Source organism: Chiloscyllium punctatum, chromosome 33 (assembly GCF_047496795.1).
Source record: "Chiloscyllium punctatum isolate Juve2018m chromosome 33, sChiPun1.3, whole genome shotgun sequence".
NCBI classification, from domain to species: domain Eukaryota; kingdom Metazoa; phylum Chordata; class Chondrichthyes; order Orectolobiformes; family Hemiscylliidae; genus Chiloscyllium; species Chiloscyllium punctatum.
This window is the reverse complement of record NC_092771.1, coordinates 26,863,831-26,885,870: the sequence shown is the minus strand read 5'-3', so window position 1 is coordinate 26,885,870 and position 22,040 is coordinate 26,863,831. Positions and strand designations below refer to the sequence as shown.

Below are 22,040 nucleotides of genomic sequence, written 5' to 3'. Positions count from 1 at the left end.
GTGTGTGTGGAATCAGAGGCAATCTTTGGCATGTCTTGATAATTGGTTGTTTAAGTAGGTGAGGGATAAAGAGAATCTACTTGATTGCTGTAATGTGAGATGTCATGCTCCTTGGGAATGTGTTCTTGACCCTCAGTGTTTCACCATATAAATGACTTAGATGAATTATTACAGTATTGCACGTTCTAGTTTGTTCATGATGCTAAGTCAGAATGCGCAGTGCATTCATGTGGAGTTAAATGGATTCATATGGAGTTCAATGTGGAGAAGTTTGAGATGAACTAAGAGTGGCTAATCAGAATATTTTATTAATAGCACAAGACCAGAAACTGGAAGAACAAAGGAGTTGAGAGATAGTGTATAAATCAGGAGCAATCAACATGTCCACTGCAATGTTATCCCAAAGGCTTATTGCATAGGGAAAAGGGTAAAATCCCCAGATTGCACAGAGTTTCAGTCAGACCCCATTTGAAGTATTACATTCAGTTCTGATCACTACCACAGGCTGGATATGTTTGTCTTGAAAGGAATACAATCGAGATGTACTAAAATGAAAGAACAGTTCAATGGTTTAATTATTAGCGTAGATATTTGAAATGTGCAATATATCTCTTGAGTTCAGAAGGTGAGATACTTAAAAAAAAGATTAGTAGAGTAGAGACAGAGAAGCTGAGGGAATCCAAAAAGAAATAGATTCACTGAATTGGAATTTGATCATTTATCATGAAGGAAATTTTTCACAATAGCTAGTGGAAATGTGCAATCATGTCCTCTAACAGGTGGTGGATATGTGAGATTTTCAAGACTAAGACAGAAGTAAGAATGTCGAGGGATATGGAACAAAAGATGAATAAATGTCATTGTGTTCTACATCAGTAGTGATCTAATTTGATTGAAAAACAGGCTCCATGGGCTAAGTGGCATTTTCCTGTTCCTAATGTTTGAATGAGCAAATAACAATGAAAAGAGAAAAAGAAGTTTAAAAATTCAGAGGTGAGATGGAAGATTGAATATATTAAATGCAACTGCATACACCAGTTTCAATGTGCACCCTTTTTGAGAGTTCACTGCACAAATTATCATGGACATACTATGTGTCATTATAATAACTGGTCACTGTGATAGGAATAATCTTTGAGAGGTGAGATGGAGAGAATTTGTTTTTGTTCACATTCACTTAACCAAGATATGTTGATTGATCACAAGGTAACATGTTGGGCAATATTATTCTTTGTAAGAGTTTTACACGCTCCATTGCACCCTGTGAGCTACTTTAAGGCGGTAAATTCAATTTGTAGACCTTCCTGAGAAATTATTGTCCTAAAATATATTTGTTAGTACATTCCTTGAAAGCACATGTTTTAGTACATTCAACTGTAACGTTTAAACCCTTTTATTTATCACCTGCAAAACCAAGTATTCTTTCAGTTACTTATTTCTCACAGTAATAAGGTTTAAAGTAAGTTGGTTTCTGAACAGTACGCTTCAGTAAGGGGTGGAGTATATTTTGCTTTGTCAGTTACCAGCCATCAACACCATCACTGAGGAAGAAGCTAGGACCTTATTTTTAGAGATATATTCAACTGCATCCTCCATAAAAAGGGGAAAAAGCTTATATTTATATAGTGCTTTTCATAATCTGGGGACACCTCAAAGCACTGTAGGCATCTAAGTACTCTTATTTAAGTGTAGTGTTATGGGTGTACTGTACCTTTTAAGAGAGTTAAAAGCTGGTAGAGCTACCTGACAGAACCAAGTGTTCTCAGTAAGCTAACACTTGGTCAAAAGCTAAATTAGCTGGTTGCCTAGAAATGATAAAACAGATTTGAATTAGGCCAATCAGTTTAAATTATACCCTGAAAAAATACCAAGTTCCAATCATGTTTGAATTGAGTATATTGACATTCTTAAAAACCAATGACACAATCTGATGCTTTGAGAATATAAGACTGGGAAAATTGAACAGTTGAGAGGAGAACTGCTAAGCCCCAGCATTTAAAAAGACAGCCTGAAAAGTAGCTCTCTGAAAGATACCTTTATTGATCAGTAACCTATGAAGCAGAATGTCCAAAAAGAAGAAGACATGAATACAGAGAAAACTGAAAGCTACCTGGTTTTGTGATAAGCAGTTTTATTTTGTAAATCCTACTTGGGAGTTTTATTGGACTAGTATTGTAGAAGGGCAAAGTATAAGATAGGTTAGAGGAAGGAGTTGTAAATAGTTGTTAATTATTCTTTGTTATGCTTTAAGAAATAAAATTGTTAATTTTTACTTTAACTAGTTCTTGGCCTATTAAATTTTTGCAGATTACTGCATGGGATAAATCTTTTCTGTGTGGCTGGTTTTAAATTAAGCAGGAGAGTTTACACCGTATCGTAACAGTAGTCACTATTGTACTTAAGAAACGCGATGACCAAATGTGTTTAGCAAATTCTGATAAACTATGGTACTGCTCAGATAATCTGCTTTGTTACTTTGTTTGAGGGATATATGTATTGACTAAGACTCCAGCAATAACACCGCTGCCCTTCTTTATAACAGTTAGATAAAATGTGGCACTGGAAAAAACACTGCAGGTCAGACAGCATCTGAGGAGCAGGAGAGTTGCTTTGGGCAGGATCTTTCATCAGAAGTGGGGAGGGGGAAGGGGTTCAGAAATAAATGGGGGTGGTGCGGCTGGGGGAAGGTAGGTGCGATGGCGATAAGTGGATGCAGGTAGAAGGTTTTTGTGATAGCTCAGTGGGAAGCATGCAACGAATAGATGGGAAGGAAAATGGACAGGGAGGTCAGGTCAAGAGGGTGGTGCCAAGACGGAGGGTTGGATCTGGGATGGGGTGGGGAGACTTGGAAACTGGTGAATTCGATGTTGAGACCAAGTGGTTGTAGGCTCCCGAGGTGGAAAATGAGGTTTCTTCCTCCAACTTGCAGGTGGCCTTGTTTAGATGATGCAGGAGACCCAGAATGAACATATCATTGGGAGTTGAAATGGATAGCCACTGGAAGGTGGGGTTGTTTGGTGCCTACAGACCAGCGGTGTTCCCTGAATCATTGTATGAATTTGCACTCGGTCTCTCTGTACTGGAGACCATATCTGGACCAATGGATGCAGTAAATGAGGTTTGAGGGTTTGCAAGTAGATCTGCTGGATTTGGAATGATCCCTTAGAGCCTTGGATGGAGGTGAGAGCGGACAAGTCTTGCACCTCTTGTGGCAGAAGGGGAAGCTGCCTGGTGTGGATGAGGGTTGGTGGGGTGTGTGAACGAACGAGGGACTTGCGGAGGGAACGGTCCCTATGGAACACATATGATTAGGGAGGGAAATATATTTTTGGTGGTGGGGTCTGGCTATAGGTGGTGAAAATGTTCATGGAAATTCTTCTGATGTTGAGATTTAGATATAGTGGCTGGACAGAGTACAAGAGAGCTTTATTCAGTACCTGAGGTTTACAGTAATATACAATGACTATAATCGGGGCGGCACGGTGGCTCAGTGGTTAGCACTGCTGCCTCACAGCGCTAGGGACCCAGTTTCGATTCTGGCTTCAGGCGACTGTCTGTGTGGAGTTTGCACATTCTCCCTGTGGTTTCCTCCTGGTGTTCCAGTTTCCTCCCAAAATCCAAAGATGTGCAGGTTAGGCGAATTGGCCATACTAAATTGCCCAAAGAGTTAGGTGCATTAGTCAGGAGTAAATGTAAGGGAATGAATCTGGGTGGGTTACTTTTCAGAGGGTCATTGTGGACTTGTTGGGCCCAAGGGCCTGTTTCCATGCTGTAGGGAATCTAATCTAATCTAATCCAATTGATGGTATGATATACCATTGACATAGAACAAGAGGCGATTTAGAGCGATGCTGGAAAAGCACAGCAGGTCAGGCAGCATCCGATGAGCAAGAAAATCGACATTTCGGGCAAAAGCCCTTCATTAGGAAGGTGTGCTTTTCCAGCACCACCCTAACCTTGACTCTAATCTCCAGCATCTGCAGTACCCACTTCTGCATAGAGTCATAGAGATGTACAGCATGGAAACAGACTCTTGGGTTCAACCTGTCCATGCCGACCAGATATCCCAACCCAATCTAGTCCCACCTGCCAGCACCCGGTCCATATCCCTCCAAACCCTTCCTATTCATATACCCATCCACATGCCTCTTAAATGTTGCAATTGTACCAGCCTCCACCACATCCTATGCCAGTTCATTCCGTACACATACCACTCTCTGCGTGAAAAAGTTGCCCCTTAGGTCTCTTTTATATCTTTCCCCTCTCACCCTAAACCTATGCCCTCTAGTTCTGGACTCCCCGACCCCAGAGAAAAGATTTTGTCTATTTATCCTATCCATGCCCCTCATAATTTTGTAAACCTCTATAAGGTCACCCCTCAGCCTCCGACGCTCCCGGAAAACCAGCCCCAGCCTGTTCAGCCTCTCCCTGTAGCTCAAATCCTCCAACCCTGGCAACATCCTTGTAAATCTTTTCTAAACTCTTTCAAGTTTCACAACATCTTTCCGATAGGAAGGAGACCAAAACTGCATGCAATATTCCAACAGTGGCCTAACCAATGCCCTGTACATCCGCAACATCAATACTCTGACCAATAAAGAAAAGCATACGAAACTCCTTCACTATCCCATCTACCTGCGACTCCACTTTCAAGGAGCTATGAACCTGCACTCCAAGGTCTCTTTGTTCAGCAACACTCCCTAGGACCTTACCATTAAGTGTATAAGCCCTGCTAAGATTTGCTTTCCCAAAATGCAGCACCTCGCATTTATCTGAATTAAACTCCATCTGCCACTTCTCAGCCCATTGGCCCATCTGGTTCAGATCCTGTTGTAATCTGAGGTAACCCTCTTCGCTGTCCACTACATCTCCAATTTTGGTATTATCTGCAAACTTACTAACTGTACCTCTTATGCTTGCATCCAAATGATTTATGTAAATGACAAAAAGTAGAGGACCCAGCACCGATCCTTGTGGCACTCCACTGGTCACTGGCCTCCAGTCTAAAAAACAACCCTCCACCTTCACCCTCTGTTTTCTACCTTTGAGCCAGTTCTGTATCCAAATGGCTAGTTCTCCCTGTATTCCATGAGATCTAACCTTGCTAATCAGTCTCCCATGGGGGAACCTTGTCGAACACCTTACTGAAGTCCATATAGATCACATCTACTGCTCTGCCCTCATCGATCCTCTTTGTTACTTCTTCAAAAAACTCAATCAAGTTTGTGAGACATGATTTCCCACGCTCAAAGCCATGTTGACTATCCCTAATCAGTCCTTGCGTTTCCAAATACATGTACATCCTATCCCTCAGGATTCCCTCCAACATCTTGCCCACCACTGAGGTCAGGCTCACCGGTCTATAGTTCCCTGGCTTGTCTTTACCGCCCTTCTTAAACAGTGGCACCACATTAACCAACCTCCAGTCTTCCGGCACCTCACCTGTGACTGTCGATGATACAAATATGTCAGCAAGAGGCCCAGCATTCATTTCTCTAGCTTCCCACAGGAACGAGAGGCAACAAGGACTGGTTCTGTTTTTAACCTTATCGCTTTGTTTAACTGTATGACAGTTTGGGCAATCTCCTTACCGGCACAATATAACTATATTTATCTTTATTTCTGTTCACATATTCCAATCACAAGAACTGTGGTCCTTTATCCTTGGTGGTTCCTAAGTGGAATGTATAAATTATAGGAAACTAAAAAGTATTTTTTTCCCACGATTGGTCATCACTGTATAATATCTTGGGCAAAGTAGTTTTGTTGCTTGCACAGAATTTTACTGTTGTGCTGCATATGTTTTGGGATAGTTATTTTTGCCAGGGATTTTTAATGGTGTTTTTCATGAGCACGGATGGAACGTGAATTTAAAATGCTCCCCCTAAGTGCATGGAAATGCAGCAGCCCGTGGTTTTGTGCAGGATACGGACAATTGGTACTTTTAAATTAGCAGGCATGCAAGACAGAGTGAAATTAATTTTGAGGATCTGCACATTTGAATGAACAGCTTTTGCAAATTAGAAAACATCACTGGATCACAGGGTCGATCGAGGAGGCCATTTGACTGATTGTGTCCAGTTCCCTTCAATTGAATCTGCCTCCACCTATCCGGACAGGCGGTGCAGCCCAGATTTTCACTTAGTATGGGAAAACATTTTGCTCTTGTTGCTTTTGCTTCTTTTATCAAATAATTTAGATGGTATGTTTGTTAACACCAATGTGTCAATGATGATTGCTAAATTGCATGCTCACCCTTGATTATTGCTGATGTGTGCATGATATTAAGCTTATTTTTAAACATTAAAATGAACATTTCGCTTTAACACATTATCTCTCAGCTGATATTAAAACTGAATCATGAATTGGTATTTGTCACTATTGCTATATTTATGAGCAATGTTGCTACTAATGCTGGGTGTCAGCTTGTCCAGCCTACGTTAAATCTATTTAAGTCTATAGATTAAGTCAAAATTCACCAAAGGTCAACCTGAATATTTGAAACTTATGGACCTGTAGGGAAAGAGCAGGAGAGTGGAAATAATTAGATAGACATTTTGGAGAATAGGCTTGGACACGTGGGCCAAACGGCCTCCTTCATAATATTCTTTAGAAAGTCATTGCAAAGTTTTCTGAATTGCAATTTGAGGAATTTGGAGGCAAGCACAAAGGTGGGATGACGACAGTGATTGATGTTTTGCAGATCTTGAACTTTATCAACTTCTTTGTTCCATTGCACTCATCTGAGTCACTGACCTGTATGTCCTTTTCTCTTTTAGGAATCTGCGCCGAATTCGCAAGTGCCAACGGGGTCGGGAGCAGCAGGAAAAGGAAGGGAAGGAATGCAGCAATAAGAAATCCATAGAAAATGCAGAGAACTATGATAAAGCGCAGTGCAATTTTAAACTCAACTCTTACAAGATGGTGTATGTCTTCAAATCAGAAGACTACATGTACAGGAGAACTGCGCTGCTCAGGGCTCGCCAGGTCAGTACACAGCTTGCAAATTGCATGTGTTTTAAGTTACAAAAAGTAAAACACTGTGGATGGGTGCTGGAAATCTGACACACAAACATAAAAAGTGGTAACTATCAGCAGGTAACGGAGGGGAAATCAAGAGTTAATATGTCAGGTCATTGGCGTTTCGTCATAAGAATTCTTATCTGTAAACCTAAGCTTCTGCCTACACTGGTGCTATCTGATCTACTGTATGTTCCCAGCACTTCTGTTTACGCTGAGATTAAACCGTTTTAAGCCTCTTCTGTTATACATGAATATCATTGGATTTGTTCAATTAAAAAGGGATTCTTGTCAAGTCCTATTTTAAGAAAGCTATTTAGTACACATGGTGTATGCATGTGGCGTATGAAGTGGAATTCCTTTATATTTTCTTCAGTCCCTCATTATTAATTTATAAAGATCAAGACAAATCTCCTACTCATCTCTCCAAAATGTTATTAAATAACTCAACATATACACTTGAGTAATTTTTCACAGGAACACTTTGGATTTCCATCACTGAAAATATTTTTACATTCAGAATCAGTTTGAGTAGTTGACCACTAATTGGGTGAGTGTGACAGGACATTTGAAACATTACATACAGCAGCTCCACATAAGTAACATAAATTAACTCCAAGGTAAACCTTTAAACAAAGAAGGCAGGGTTTATCAGTTAGTATTTTACTAATTTGGTGAATCTGATAGACATGTCAAGATGTTGGCAAAGTCTTTCGATGAAGGCTGCTTAAATAAAGACTTGGTCTATACTTGCCTTTACTCGGTGTAAATTACATCATTTAACCTCTGCCCTGCGGTATTCTTTATTATTAGAAACAGTCACCTGACACAAAGTAACTGCACTACAATTCAATGTGAAATTATCAGCCAAGCTTGTAACGTGGCTCATTGTTGCTTACAATGTTCATTCCAGTGAGCCATTCTTGGCTTGAACATATTTCTTTTGTTTGCAAAGTAAGGTTTTGAATTACCTGAAGCCTTAGGAAGCTTATACTTCCACACTACTTTCTCAGTGTTAATCAGAGTTGACTGTTCAAACATTCAACCCTTTTTTTTGTGTGATATAAATAGTTGTAATCGTTTGAAATTTGGCATTCTTTCATTTGTCCTGATGAGTAAAAGCCAAAAAACTTTGGAAATACATCTCTCTTTGTAGCAGTTTTCTTGAATTTCTTTTGTCTTTTATTACTTTATGGGACGGTTCTGCTGCCTCACAGCACCAGGGACCTGGGTTCGATTCTACCCTCAGGCGACTGTCTGTGTGGAGTTTGCACATTCTCCCTATGTCTGCGTGGTTTTCCTCCAGGTGTTCCAGTTTCCTCCCACTGTCTAGGGATTTGTCATTTAAGTGGATTAGCTATGGGATATACAGGATTATGGGGATAGGATAAGGGGGTGAGTTTGGGTGGGATGTTCTTTGGAGAGGCTGTGTGGATTCGATGGGCCAACTGGCTTGCCTCTACAGAGTCGGGATTCTATGATTTTATACTTTTTTTTTAATCCCTCATGATAGTCTGGGGGAGTATTATACTTTGTTTACTTGCTGTTTGGAATGTACTGTAAAAATCAAGTGTATGATGACATTGCTAAAACGAAAGCAAACCTAGATGCCACCTGACTGGCTTAGTGTTTGCCAACATCTAGTATTTTTATTTCAAGTTTAAATTCTTCTGTTCACTTGTCTTCTCTTTGTTGCCCATATTATCTCTTTTCTTCCCCAACCCTTTCATTTACTTAGTTTTACTTCCAATTTACTGTCAATGTTTCAACAACTAGCAGTACTTCCCAAGCATTTTCCCACTGTGGCCCCATTTTGAAGCTTGGAAATTGTCCTTCCTCCAAGCGAGAATTGGGAAAGTGGGGTATGAGGGAAGTTTTGGGAGCACAGCTGTTACAAGACGAGTTCCCTTGGCTGGTGAGAGATTTCAGAGCTTTAAGATTTAGAGAGATTTGCAAGTCCTTGTGCATGAATCACAAAAGATTAGTATGCCGGTGAAGCAAGTATTTAAGAAAGTAAATAGAATGTTATTTATTATCACAAGAGAAATTGAATCCAAAGTAGGGAGTCAGAGAGAAAAGACCCTTCAGCCCATCAGGTATGTACTAGTCAAAAACAAGTATCTAACTATTCTAATCCCATAATATCCAGAGGAGTTATACTTTAGTTATAGGGCACTGGTGAGAATGCATCTGGAATAGAGTATACAGTACTGGGCACCTTATTTAAGGATACTGTAAATGCGTTGGAGGCAGTTCAAAGAAGATTTACCAGACAAAATCTGAAATCAGAGGGTTGTCTGTGAGAAAGTGTTGAATCGGCTGGGTTTGTGTATCCTCTGAGGTTTAAAAGAGTAGGAGGTGACTTGATTGAAATGAAAAGATCCTCCGGAGTCTTGGCATGTTGAATACAGAAAGGATGTTTCCTCTTAGTGGGAAAACCTAGAAGTAGGAATCACTATTTAAGACTTAGTGAGGTGATCATTTTTCTCTCTGAGGGTTGTGAATCTAAGGAAGAGGGTGATAGAAGTAGAGTTTGAATATTTTTAAGACTGAGGTAGCTAGATTCTTGTTGAGCAAGGGAGCGAAAGGTTTTCAGGGGTTGATAGGATTGCAGTTTTGAGGCTACAATCAGATTCAGCCATGATATTTTTGCCTAATGGAACAGGTTTGTGGGGCTGAATGGCCTAATCCTGCTCCTAACTCACCTGTCACATAATCAGAGCTTCATGGTGCCTGGGCATTACTCAGAGATTTTGATCGACAAATTTCAGTTCACAATCCCACTTGGGCTCCCACTTTAGGAAGCATTGCTTTAATTGTCTAGCATAGCTGTTTAACTGGTATGCCTCTGCCACATTTTGAAATTGGGAACCATATCAGACAGCATCGCAACTAATACCACGGAAGTAGATTTGAGTTTTCTAAAATCCCAAAACTTTGAACTCAATAAACAATTCTGTAAAAATGAACTCAGCATTTTTTGTATTACTAGACTTAGCGTATACTAAATGCTGCTGCCATCTAGCAGAAGAGTTTTGATACTGCACTGACTTTATTTTATTCCACTGATAAACAGCTAGATCTGCACTTTTCGTGGGATCAACTTGTAAAAAGAACACAAGTAAAAGCAAAATACTGCAGCTGCTGCCAATCTGAAACAAAAACAGAAAATGCTGGGGAAGAGATCTTGCAGGACTGGTACAATCTATGCAGAGAGAATCAGAGTAGACAATTCGAGTCCAAAATGACTCTTCATCACCACTGTGTGAAGACGTGTCGTATCGGACTAGAAATGTTCATTCTGTTAATTTCTCCACATATGCTGCCAGAGTTTCTCTCGCATTTTCTGTTTTTAAAAAGAACACAAAATTTGGACAGAGGAAGAAGCAGAGCTTTTAAAAGTTTTTCTTTATTCATCATGGAATGTGGGTGGCAATGGCAGACCCAGCATTTGTTGTCCAGTTTTAAGACTCCTTGTATTGCTTGGCTTCTTGGCTATTTCAGGGGGCATTTAAGAGTTAACCAAATTGTCATGGGAAGAGGCTGAACAGGCTGGGGCTGTTTTCCCTGGAGCGTCGGAGGCTGAGGGGTGACCTTATAGAGGTTTACAAAATATGAGGGGCATGGATAGGATAAATAAATAGACAAAGTATTTTCCCTGGGGTTGGGGAGTCCAGAACTGGAGCGCAAAGGTTTAGGGTGAGAGGGGAAAGATATAAAAGGGATCTAAGGGGCAACTTTTTCACGCAGAGGGTGGTACATGTATGGAATGAGCTGCCAGAGGAAGTGGTGGAGGCTGGTACAATTGCAACATTTAAGAGGTACTTGGATGGGAAGTTTGCTGAGCACCTTTTCGTCATCGATGTTGCTTGTTCCAAGTTCTACCCTTTTTATTGCCTTTTCCAATAGGAATGGTATTATTCTTAGAATCCTTACAATGTGGGCACAGGTCTTAGGCCCAACAAGTCCACACTGACCCGCCGAAGAGTTGGCCCACCCAAACCCATTACTCAATACTCTATATTTACCCCTGATTAATGCACCTAACCTACACATTCCTGAATGCTATGAACAATTTAGCATGGCCAATTTACCTAATCTGCACATCTTTGGATTGTGGGAGGAAACTGGAGCAAACCCACGCAGACACGGGGAGAGGGTTTGGAGGGATATGGGCCGGGTGCTGGCAGGTGGGACTAGATTGGGTTGGGATATCTGGTCGGCATGGACTGGTTGGACCGAAGGGTCTGTTTCCATGCTGTACATCTCTGACATGTGGCCAGACTGGGGAGTGATTTCCTTCCCTAAAGGACATTAATGAACCAAATAAGTTTCTCTGATTACCAAAGTTGGTTTTGTAGAGTCTGTTACTGGGACCAACTTTGTGTTTCAGACTTATTGAATTAAATTCAGTTTGACAAATTAAATTTCAATTTCACCAGCTGCTGGAGTATGATTTGAATCCTTGGTCTCCAATGGTTATCCTGCTGTTCTGGATTGCAAATTGGGTGATGTTACCACTACTCCTCCAGCTTCCCCCCAACTCGATATTAGTTCCATAATTATTTATCTCCTCTCTGTTAAGTGTCAATTGACACAACTAAAATATATCCCAGTGAGAAAGAAAGATAGTAAGGGGAGGGGGGGAAAATCCATAGCTAAACAAGGAGGGCAAGGACAATCAAAAACAAGATATATTGGAAAGGCCAGTGGCAGGATCAAAGCTTGCAAAACTTTCAAACATAAACAAAGGGATACTAAAAAAATTAATAAAAAGAGCTAAGGTAAATTACCAAAGATAACTAACATAAAATATCAAAAAGGATAGCAAAACCTTCTATAGGAATATAAAAGGGAAGAGAATCGCTAAGGTCAGTGTTGGTCTCTTGGAAGATGAAACCGGAGAGTTAATAGTGGGGAGCACTGAAATGGCAGAGATGCTAAATCAATACTTTGCCTCCGTTTTCACAATGGAGAACAATATGGGCGACATGGTGGCACAGTGGTTAGCACTGCTGCCTCACAGCGCCAGGCACCTGCGTTCGATTCTAGCCTTGGGCGACTGTATGTGTGGAGTTTGTACACTCTCCCCGTGTCTGCGTGGGTTTGCTCCAGTTTCCTCCCACAATCCAAAGATGTGCAGATTAGGTAAATTGGCCATGCTAAATTGTTCATAGTGTTCAGGATGTGTAGGTTAGGTGCATTAATCAGGGGTAAATATAGAGTATTGAGTAATGGGTTTGGGTGGGCCAACTCTTCGGCGGGTCAGTGTGGACTTGTTGGGCCTAAGACCTGTGCCCACATTGTAAGGATTCTAAGAATAATACCATTCCTATTGGAAAAGGCAATAAAAAGGGTAGAACTTGGAACAATCAACATCGATGACGAAAAGGTGCTCAGCAAACTATTAGGAGACAAGTCCCCTGGGCCTGATGGCCTACATCCTAGGATATTAAAGGAAGTGGCAGTGGAGATAATGGATCCATTGATTACACTATTCCAAAATTCCCTGGACATGGAAAAAGTTACAGTGGTTTGAAAAAATACTAATATAATGCCCTTATTCAAAAAGGGAGGGAGACAATATGTGAAAAATTACAGACCAGTTAGTTGAACATCTGTTGTTGGGAAAGTGTTAGAAATCATTATCAAGGAAGCAAATCAAAACGCTATCCATCAGAGTCAGCATGGTTTTATGAAGGGCAAATCATGTTTGACTAATTTTCTAGAGTTCTTCAAAAATGTAACAAGCAAAGTAGATAATGGGGATCCTGTAAATGTAATATATCTGGATTTCCAGAAGGCGTTTGATAAGGTTAATTCACAAGGTTGGAGCATATGGGTTTATGACTAATTTATTAGCTTGGATAGATGATTGGCTGAGGTAAGGAAAGGTAAGGAAATATTGTTGCAATGATACAAGGTATTGGTGAGACTGCACCTGGAGCGGTGTGCACCGTTTTGGTCCTCTTATTTGAGGAAAGGTGTTGTGGCATTGGATGTAGTTCAGAGGAGGTTCACGAGATGGATCCCAGAGATGAGCAGTTTGTCGTATGAAGAGAGATTGAACAGTTTAGGCCTCTACTCTCTCTGGAATTTAGAAGAATGAGGGCAGATTAAATTGAGGTATTCAAGATGATAAAAGGTGTGGATGATTCCTCTTTTGGGGCATTCAGGATGAGAGGTCCTAGTCTTAGGTCAAGGGGCAGCAAATTTAAAGGAGAGTTGTGGAGAAACTACTTCTCCCAAAGGGTTGTGAATCTCTAGAGTTTGCTACGCCAAAGTGCGGCGGATGCTGGGATAGTGAGTAAATTTAAGGAGGGGTTAGAGATGTAATTGGTAATGGGTTGAAGGGTTATGGGGAGAAGGCAAGAAAATGGGGGCGAGGAACCTTTCAGCCATGATCGAATGGCAGAGAAGACTCGATGGGCCAAATGCCTAATTCCGCTCCTATAGCGTATGAACTTATGAACCATGTTCCTGCAAGGGAATTTCCTCAATTCCCTTAGTATCTAAAAATCTCTGAGGTGGATAATTCCAAAGATCCACAATACTGTGACTGAGATGAGGAGATGGTTCATCATTCAGAATTGCTAATCTCTTGTTTCCATGGCGCTCTGTTCTAGATTCTCACTATTCTTTTATTTTACAAGCTGAGAAATTTCTTTAAGTTTGCTATCCTTCACTTGGACATCAATTAAATTTGCTATTGAACGACAATGATGATGTTTCACCATATTTTTGTTTAAACTTTTCAGCCAATAAGATCCTAAATGTTTTTAGTAATTGTCTATTGACTACTGAAATAATAACTGGATTGTGGATTGTTGTCACTGATGTCCTTTTTTCACAAGTGGAGGGGAGATACAATACTGCTAAAGTTTATGAGAATGTTGACAGGTAGACTGACTCAACAACCTCCCATAACTATCTAAAGCCCTCATCCAAGAGGACTTTTGAACATCCGTTACAATATTTTGTTGTAAACCATTTGAACAGTTGGATAAGTCTCGGTGATGCTGCTAATTGCTGCTTTTAGCACCCAGCCCCAAAAGCACTAAGGTGCAAATGCCATCGGTTTTTGTTGTCAAGGAACTAGGCAGTTCCTTTAACGGGGAAGGAGGGGGTGATTGGGAGTTCACTCAGTTTGTTGTTAAATTTGATTGGCATAATTGATGACTCTAATTGTTTCTCTCTTTGGATTTAGTCTCACGAGCGAGTCAGCACACGGTTACACCAGCGGTTTCAGGCTTGGGTGGATAAATGGAGCAAGGAGCATGTCACTCGTGAAATGGCTGCCGAATCCAACAAGTGGCTAATGGGAGAGGGATTGGAAGGCATGGTGCCTTGCACAACCACCTGTGAAACGGAAACACTGCACTTCATGAAAATCAATAAATACAGGGTGAAATACAGTGCTTTATTCAAGGGGCCGTGACCAACTTGCACAGCAGGTCCTCCCCTTACTCAATGTGCCCATGTTGTGGCATCTCATCCAATGCCATACACCAGCTACTCTCCACGACACACGCACACGCACACACACACACATACACACACACACGCGCGCACTCACAAAAAACACTGCTATGTCTTTGTAAATACTGTGTACATATTGTCAACAGACTTTTTTTTAAAAAAGAACCAATCTGCATCAATGTGCTAGCATTACCTACTAGCTTATTGTGTATCATAGTATGAGGTGGCTTGAAGTTAGTTAATATGGAAAAATGAGGCACCATTATTAAAGTTTTTACCAAAGGGATTTCAGAGTAATTGTAGCTTTCTTTGTGTGTGAATTTCTGTTAGTGAAAAGATATTTCATTATGTACAGAACACTTGCATCATTAAGTGTCCCTGTGCAGCATGCCATTACATAGTACATTTTGGCCTTTTTTTTGATTTAAGTTTTAATTCAAGTTTGCTCGTCTAATAACAACTGGACCAAACTTCATGGCAGACATCATTGGAACTGTCCAATCACCTTTTCTTTCATTATGGAAATGTTGAACTCTGGGTCTCTGAGGGTAATTTACCTGTGACCTTTTTTTTTAAACCTGCCTTAGTCTTCCAAACACAATTCGCTTCCTCTTGGAAGTCTGGCAGACTGCTGGTTCCAGTTTTATGCAGTATTTGACCCTATTGATTAGTAGCTTCAGGTATTAAAGGATGTTAATGAGCAAGTGGTTGACTGACTGAAAGATCTCTCTTACTATTGTGGCAGCTGTCCATTCAGGTTTTTCTCATACTGTTCTGTCCTTCTAGTGTTTTTTTCAGAACTGATATGGTGATTTAGTAATTTGGTCATATTTGACACTGTCCCAGATTTTCCTGCTGCTTCATTGTGTGTTCCAAGCAACATTGGTTTCAGCCATTTAGGCATTTTATTTTGAAGATTTTTTAAAGCATCTGAATCCTAGCATTTGAAGCTTCTTGTGAATACAATAGAAACTATTGGAAAACAATGAAACACTTTGAGTGTTCCTTTTTATATTAAACGGGTCACAAGAAGAGCTTAGCAGAATTTTGAGAGATTTTCTACAAACCTTAAACTTGGTTGATGAGAACATCATTGCTTGAAAGTGCTCTGAATGTCTGAAGGACAAGACTGTTAATTATGATGCCTTTGAAAATCAGTTTTATACATTTAACAACGCTAGCCCACTCCCAATCATATTTTAATGCTCAGGCTATTCTTTTACCAGTTGAAAGGTAATTTTTTTAAAAAAGATTAAAAACACCTCCAAAATTTCCATTTTTGATTTGATGAGACTAAACAGCAACGCTGCACATTAGTACGTGTGTTTCATTTCACAAGTGGATGTTCCCATCTGTTTGGACTTTGTTGTAGTCCTCTGTTAGCCACGGAACTCTCTATTCTGTTTTCGACAACATACGAGCTGATAATTCAGGCTTGTCCTGGTCATGAAAGAACCTTCAACATTTTTATCAATTTTTTTCTGTAAATTAGTTTAAATTATCTTCAGCCCCACACCCCATCTGTCTTTTTTCCTGTGTCCACTGAGATGGCTTGTCTGCCTTTGCCCTCCCTCAAATGCTAAAATGGGTATTGGGTTGGAAAGCATTGGACAAGCCATTCTAATTGAGGCAAGATTTGACTAATGGCAGCTAGAAAATCATATAATTAAGCTTTTACTCATCCACTTGCCCAATTGCTGGGCACTAACCTCAAATTGTCCATTTAACATGTTGATTCTGTTCAGATAGCCACTGTGCTCATCAACATAGTGATCAGATAATGTCAGAGACCGATTTGTACAGTTTGCCCCAGCAACCTCTCTTTTTTCACTTTGTAAAGTATAAGAGGCAGGGCTTTTAAGCCAGCTTGTACAATGCATATATATTGCTTTTTGTATTCTGTACTGTGATCTTTGGCCACCCACATGTGATTTCTATACAGAAGTTGTAAACTTGACTTGTAGTTCAGTATTTCCCATTAAAATGTCGCCAGGGCTGAAATCTGGCTGTCTTGTGTGAAGTGTATTTGTTTTCATTAATTTAAGTTTTCGGCTTGTTTTCTGTAACTTTTTCAATGTTTAAATAGAAATTGCTTTTTAAAAAAATGTTCTTGTGATATCCTCCACATTCGTCTAGAGGCCAATGGTTAATACCTATCTTGTCTGAATTTTGAATCACACAAAGTAAATTTTTTTTTAAAAATGAGGATAGAAATCCATGTCCGGTCTTACTTTTTTGCTTAAGAACTGCTAAGTAGTTGTGCAGAACAAAGCATTATAACTTACACATTGATTATCATTTTCCCCAGATTGAGGGAAATGAAGGCTTCCTCAACCCAGCAGGCAATGTCACCCTGGTTACTGGTCAGAAAACCAGGCACTTTGCTCACCTGCCAAGAAAACAGGTAATCAGCAAGTTGAGGCTGTTATGTAGCCATTAATTGACCATTTAAGGTTTTCAATTGCTCACAATCCCCATTGGACTTCCTCATCTTGCATTAATAAGAAAGGGATGATCACCTTATTTGGATTGTATTGTAGACCCCCTAATAGGCATGGGGAAATTGAGAAACAAATTTGTAAGGAGATCTCAGCTTTCTGTAAGAATAATAGAGTGGTTATGGTAGGGGACTTTTAATTTTCCAAACATAGACAGGTACTGCCATTGTGTTAAGAGTTTAGATGGAGAGGAATTTGTCAAGTATGTACAAGAAAATTTTCTGATTTAGTATGCGGATGTACCTATTAGAGAACATGCAAAACTTGACCTATTCTTGGGAAATAAGGCAGGGCAGGTGACTGAGGTGTCAGTGGGGGAGCACTTTGGGGCCAGCGACCATAATTCTATGAGTTTTAAAATAGTGATGGAAAAGGATAGACCGGATCTCAAAGCTGAAGTTCTAAATTGGTGAAAGGCCAATTTTGATGGTATTAGGTAAGAGCTTTCAAAAGCTGATTGGGGGCAGATGTTCACAGGTAAAGGGATGGCTAGAAAATGGGAAGTCTACAGAAATGAGATCATGAGAGTCCAGAGAAAGTATCTTCCTGTTAGGGTGAAAGGAAAGCCTAGTAGCTGTAGGGAATGCTGGATGCTGAAAAAGAAGGAAGCATATGTCAGGTATAGACAGGATAGATCGAGTGAATCCTTAGAAGAGTATAAAGGCAGTAGGAGTATACTTAAGAGGGAAATCGGGAGGGCAAAAAGGGGACATGAGAAAGCTTTGGCAAATAGGGTTAATGAGAATCCAAAGAGATTTTGAAAATACATTAAGGACAAAGGGTAACTAGGGAGAGAATAGGGCCCCTGAAAGATCAGCAAGATGGCCTTTGTGTGGAGCCACAGAAAATAGGGGAGATACTAAACGAGTACTTTGCATCAGTATTTACTGTGGAAAATGACATGGAGACATAAAATGTCGGAAATAGGTGGTGACATCTTGAAAAATATCCAGATTACAGAGGAGGAAGTGCTGGATGTTTTGAAACGTACAAAGGTGGATAAATCCCCAGGACTTGATCAGCTGTACCCTAGAACTCTGGAAAGCTAGATGAAGTGATTGCTGGACTTCTTGCTGAGATATTTGGATCATCGATAGTCACAGGTGAGCTGCCGGAAGACTGGAGGTTGGTTAAAGTGGTAAGCCAGGGAACTATAGACCAGTGAGCCTGACATCAGTGGTGGGCAAGTTGTTGGAGGGAATCCTGAGGGACAGGATTCACATGTATTTGGAAAGGACTGATGAGGGATAGTCAACATGGCTTTGTGCATGGGAAATCATGTCTCACCAACTTGACTGAGTTTTTTGAAGAAGTAACAAAGAGGATTGATGAGGGCAGAGTGGTAGATGTGATCTATATGGACTTTAACAGTAAGGCGTTTGACAAGGTTCCCCATGGGAGACTAATTAGCAAAGATGGATCTCATGGAATACAGGGAGAACTAGCTAACAGAACTGGCTCAAAGGTAGAAGGCAGGGTGGTGGTGGAGGGTTTTTCAGACTGGAGGCCTGTGAGCGGTGGAGTGCCACAAGGATTGGTGTTGGGTCCACTACTTTTTGTCATTTTATATAAATGATTTGGATGTAAGCATAAGATGTATAATTAGTAAGTTTGCAGCTGACACCAAAATCGGAGGTGTAGTGAACAGTGAAGAAGGTTACCTCCGATTGCAAAAGTATCTGGACCAGATGGGCCAATGGGCTGAGATGTGGCAGATGGAGTTTAATTCAGATAAATGCGAGGTGCTGTATTTTGGAAAAGCAAATTTCAGCAAGACTTATACACTTAATGGTAAGGTCCTAGGGAGTGTGGCTGAACAGACACGTTGGAGTGCAGGTTCGTAGCTCCTTGAAAGTGGAGTCGCAGGTAGATAGGATGGTGAAGCATGCATTTGGTATGCTTTCCTTTATTGGTCAGAGTATTGAATATCGGAGTTGGGAGGTCATGTTGCGGCTGTACAGAACATTGGTTAGACCACTGTTGGAATATTGCATTCAGTTCTGGGTTCCTTTCTATCGGAACGATGTTGTGAAACTTGAAAGGGTTCAGAAAAGATTTACAAGGATGTTGCCAGGGTTGGAGGATTTGAGCTATAGGGAGAGGCTGAACAGGCTGGGGCTGGTTTCCCTGGAGCGTCGGAGGGTGAGGGGTGACATTATAGAGGTTTACAAAATCATGAGGGGCATGGATAGGATAAATAGACAAAGTCTTCCCTGGGATCGGGGAGTCCAGAACTAGAGGGCATAGGTTTAGGGTGAGAGGGGAAAGATATAAAAGAGAACTAAGGGGCAATGTTTTCATCAGAGGGTGGTACTTGTATGGAATGAGCTGCCAAAGGAAGTGGTGGAGGCTGGTACAATTGCAACATTTAAGAGGCATTTGGATGGGTATATGAATATGAAAGATTTTGAGGGATATGGGGTGGGTGCAGGTAGGTGGGACTAGATTGAGTTGGGTTATCTGCATGGACGAGTTGGACTGAAGGGTCTGTTTCCATGCTGTATATCTCTATGACTCTAATTAGTAAAGGAGCAAATATCTCTCCTTGATCAATTTGCTCAATTACTTCCTGTTTCTTTCCATGCCCAGAAAGGGGCAGTTTATCTCCAACATTGCTGTCTTATGGCATTGCTCAAGGATGTGATTGGAGACATGGGTTAAAATTAATAACTGCTAAATTTGTGCTGTGTTTGGTCTTTCTGCAAAGTCTTCAGGTTAGCAAAACTTGGCAGAGCCCATTGATAATTTAAGAAAGTTTTGGCTTTGTGAAATTCAAGTGCTGAATTCCGAATTAGGAAAATCATGCTAAACCTTTTAGGTCTCAGTTATTGTATTGTCTACAATTTTGGGTACTAAATTTCATAGGAATAAAAGACAAGATATAGGGAGGATTATGAAGATAATACTTGAAGATTTAAAGTAATTGGCAAAAGCCCTATAAATCAGCTAAATGGGACAAACTTTATTTCTGTCCAAAAGATTGCTAAAATCTGAAGTGCATTACTTTAAAGGGTGGTGGAATTCCATTGCATGATAAGCGAATTGGCAATATCCTTACTGATGGTGAATTTGAAGGAATATATAGGAAAGATAGAGTGTGAGACTGATATAGACAACTCCTTTAAAGATCTGGCACAGGCTAAATTGCTTCCCAGAGCGATTCTTCTCTGTGAAAAGGTAACTACATGTTTGAAGTGGAAGGCTTGTTACAACATTTCTTGCATTGAAGGGTGAAAAAAGGTCTTTGGATGCTACACCCTGGAAGATAACATCTTTTTGATACAGCAATCCAAAGTTAATTCCAGTGCTCAGTTCTGTTCAAGCTCTGTACCTGTTTTTGTACTGTTTACTTGCAAAACCTTTCATTAAATTGATGCAAGATCTCTGTAATACTTCTAAATATGATATCCAGAGTAATTGATGGTCATTAGACAAACCCATAATGATTAATAATTCATCTCAAGTTGACATTACCTCCACGGTTGATAGACGAGTTGTTTTGGGATCCATCTGTTTTGTTACTTCCCCAAGAAAGTACCTCATTCCATTGTTCTACCTTTTAAAAAGAGGAGTAGATGTCAAAGTTCTTGTGTTCCTGATGGGATGAGACCCTGATTTGATGAGATCTGAACCCTGTACTCCAATTGGGTTTCAAACCAGGTTTCCCGATAGACTCTGAACACTGTGCTCTCATTAATCCATCATCACTGGAGTCTATACTTTGTTGTGTGAGATACAAAAAAAAATTGACCGCTTTTAATTTACTACATCAGTAAAGCAAGTAAGAGAATGACAGGTCTTTTTCAGTGCATAGTGTCTAGTGGATAAAAGGGACAAATGAGTTGAATTGTTTTTATTTTTATCACTGGTGTCTCAAAGCAGAAATGTTTCTAACTTTTGTTGTTTTTGCCTTTTGAAGTATTTTTGTGTTTCCCCCATCTGCCCAGATTTGCTGTTTGTGAAGTTCATATTTTTCAATGACCTGAAATATTCTCTTTAGATTTTAAAACAGAAATGTCGTTTATTTATGCACTCCAGCTCAAGGAACAATTGTCGCAACACACAGACATTCACATGCTTGCATGCAAGCAAGGTAAAAGAAAGAAAGTTTAAAACTAAGAATAATTTACAACTCAAAGATGTGAACATTAATTGATATTTGTGGACTGTTATTGTCCAGTGTCTGCATTGGAGCTCACTTGGTTACACTTCACTGAAGTCACAGAATTCCTATTAGAGTTGGCAAAGGCTTAGTAAGCTGAGGTTGCTGTTCACTTTTCTAGTGGATGCAAGCTTTCTGCTGAAGCTAAGTTTCAAAGAGATTAGATTCCCTACAGGCTTTTTGGCCCAACAAGTCCACACTGACTCTCCGAAGAGGGTCTATAATTACTCCTGACTAATGCACCTAACACTATGAGCAATTTAGCATGGCCATTTCACCTGACCTGCACATCTTTGGATTGTGGGAGGAAACCGGGCCACCCAGAGGAAACCCACGCAGACACATGGAGAATGTGCAAACTCTACACAGACAGTCACCTGAGGCTGGAATCAAACCCAGGTCCTTGGGCGCTGTGAGGCAGCAGTGCTAACCATTGAGCCACCATGTGGCAGACTTAATTCAGCCAGGTGTCTGACTGATATTAGACAACCTTAGATTCTTAGCATCTTCGATTCTTACTGATGTTAATACAAAGTAGATCCTAACCAAATTGGAGCAAGGGTTTAGAAAATATACGATTCAAAGACCAGAAATTTTGATCATATGATGAGGTTCCTGGGTTAATCAGTTTTAATTTAGTGAACAATGTAACAATTAGTTAATGTCTCTGGCTAGGACCATTGTTCATTACATGAGATCAGTGGCGAGCCTCTTGCTCCACTTCAGGTATAATGATTTTGCACCAGTCCCTTTTGTTCAAAACTGACTTAAGATTGATTCTGTCTTCAGTTCTGAAGCAACCATATTCAGCTTGTAATGTTAACTTTGTTTCCCTCTCCATACTGCCAGCTCTGCTGTGTATTTCCAGCACGTTTTTCCGT

General features: G+C 40.4%; 1 protein-coding gene across 4 annotated transcripts in view; it reads left to right on the top strand.

Annotated features, from left to right (window-relative positions):
* Positions 1 to 16,504, top strand: part of sin3aa (SIN3 transcription regulator family member Aa) — a 128,636-nt gene extending 112,132 nt beyond the window's left edge. For all 4 annotated transcript variants that reach the window (XM_072553213.1, XM_072553214.1, XM_072553216.1 and 1 more), the window contains 2 exons: positions 6,780 to 6,987; positions 14,228 to 16,504. In XM_072553213.1, coding sequence (XP_072409314.1) covers positions 6,780 to 6,987; positions 14,228 to 14,458 — 439 coding nt within the window. In that variant the 3' untranslated portion in view covers positions 14,459 to 16,504. The remainder of the gene's footprint in view (positions 1 to 6,779; positions 6,988 to 14,227) is intronic.
* The last annotated feature ends 5,536 nt before the right edge of the window (positions 16,505 to 22,040 follow it).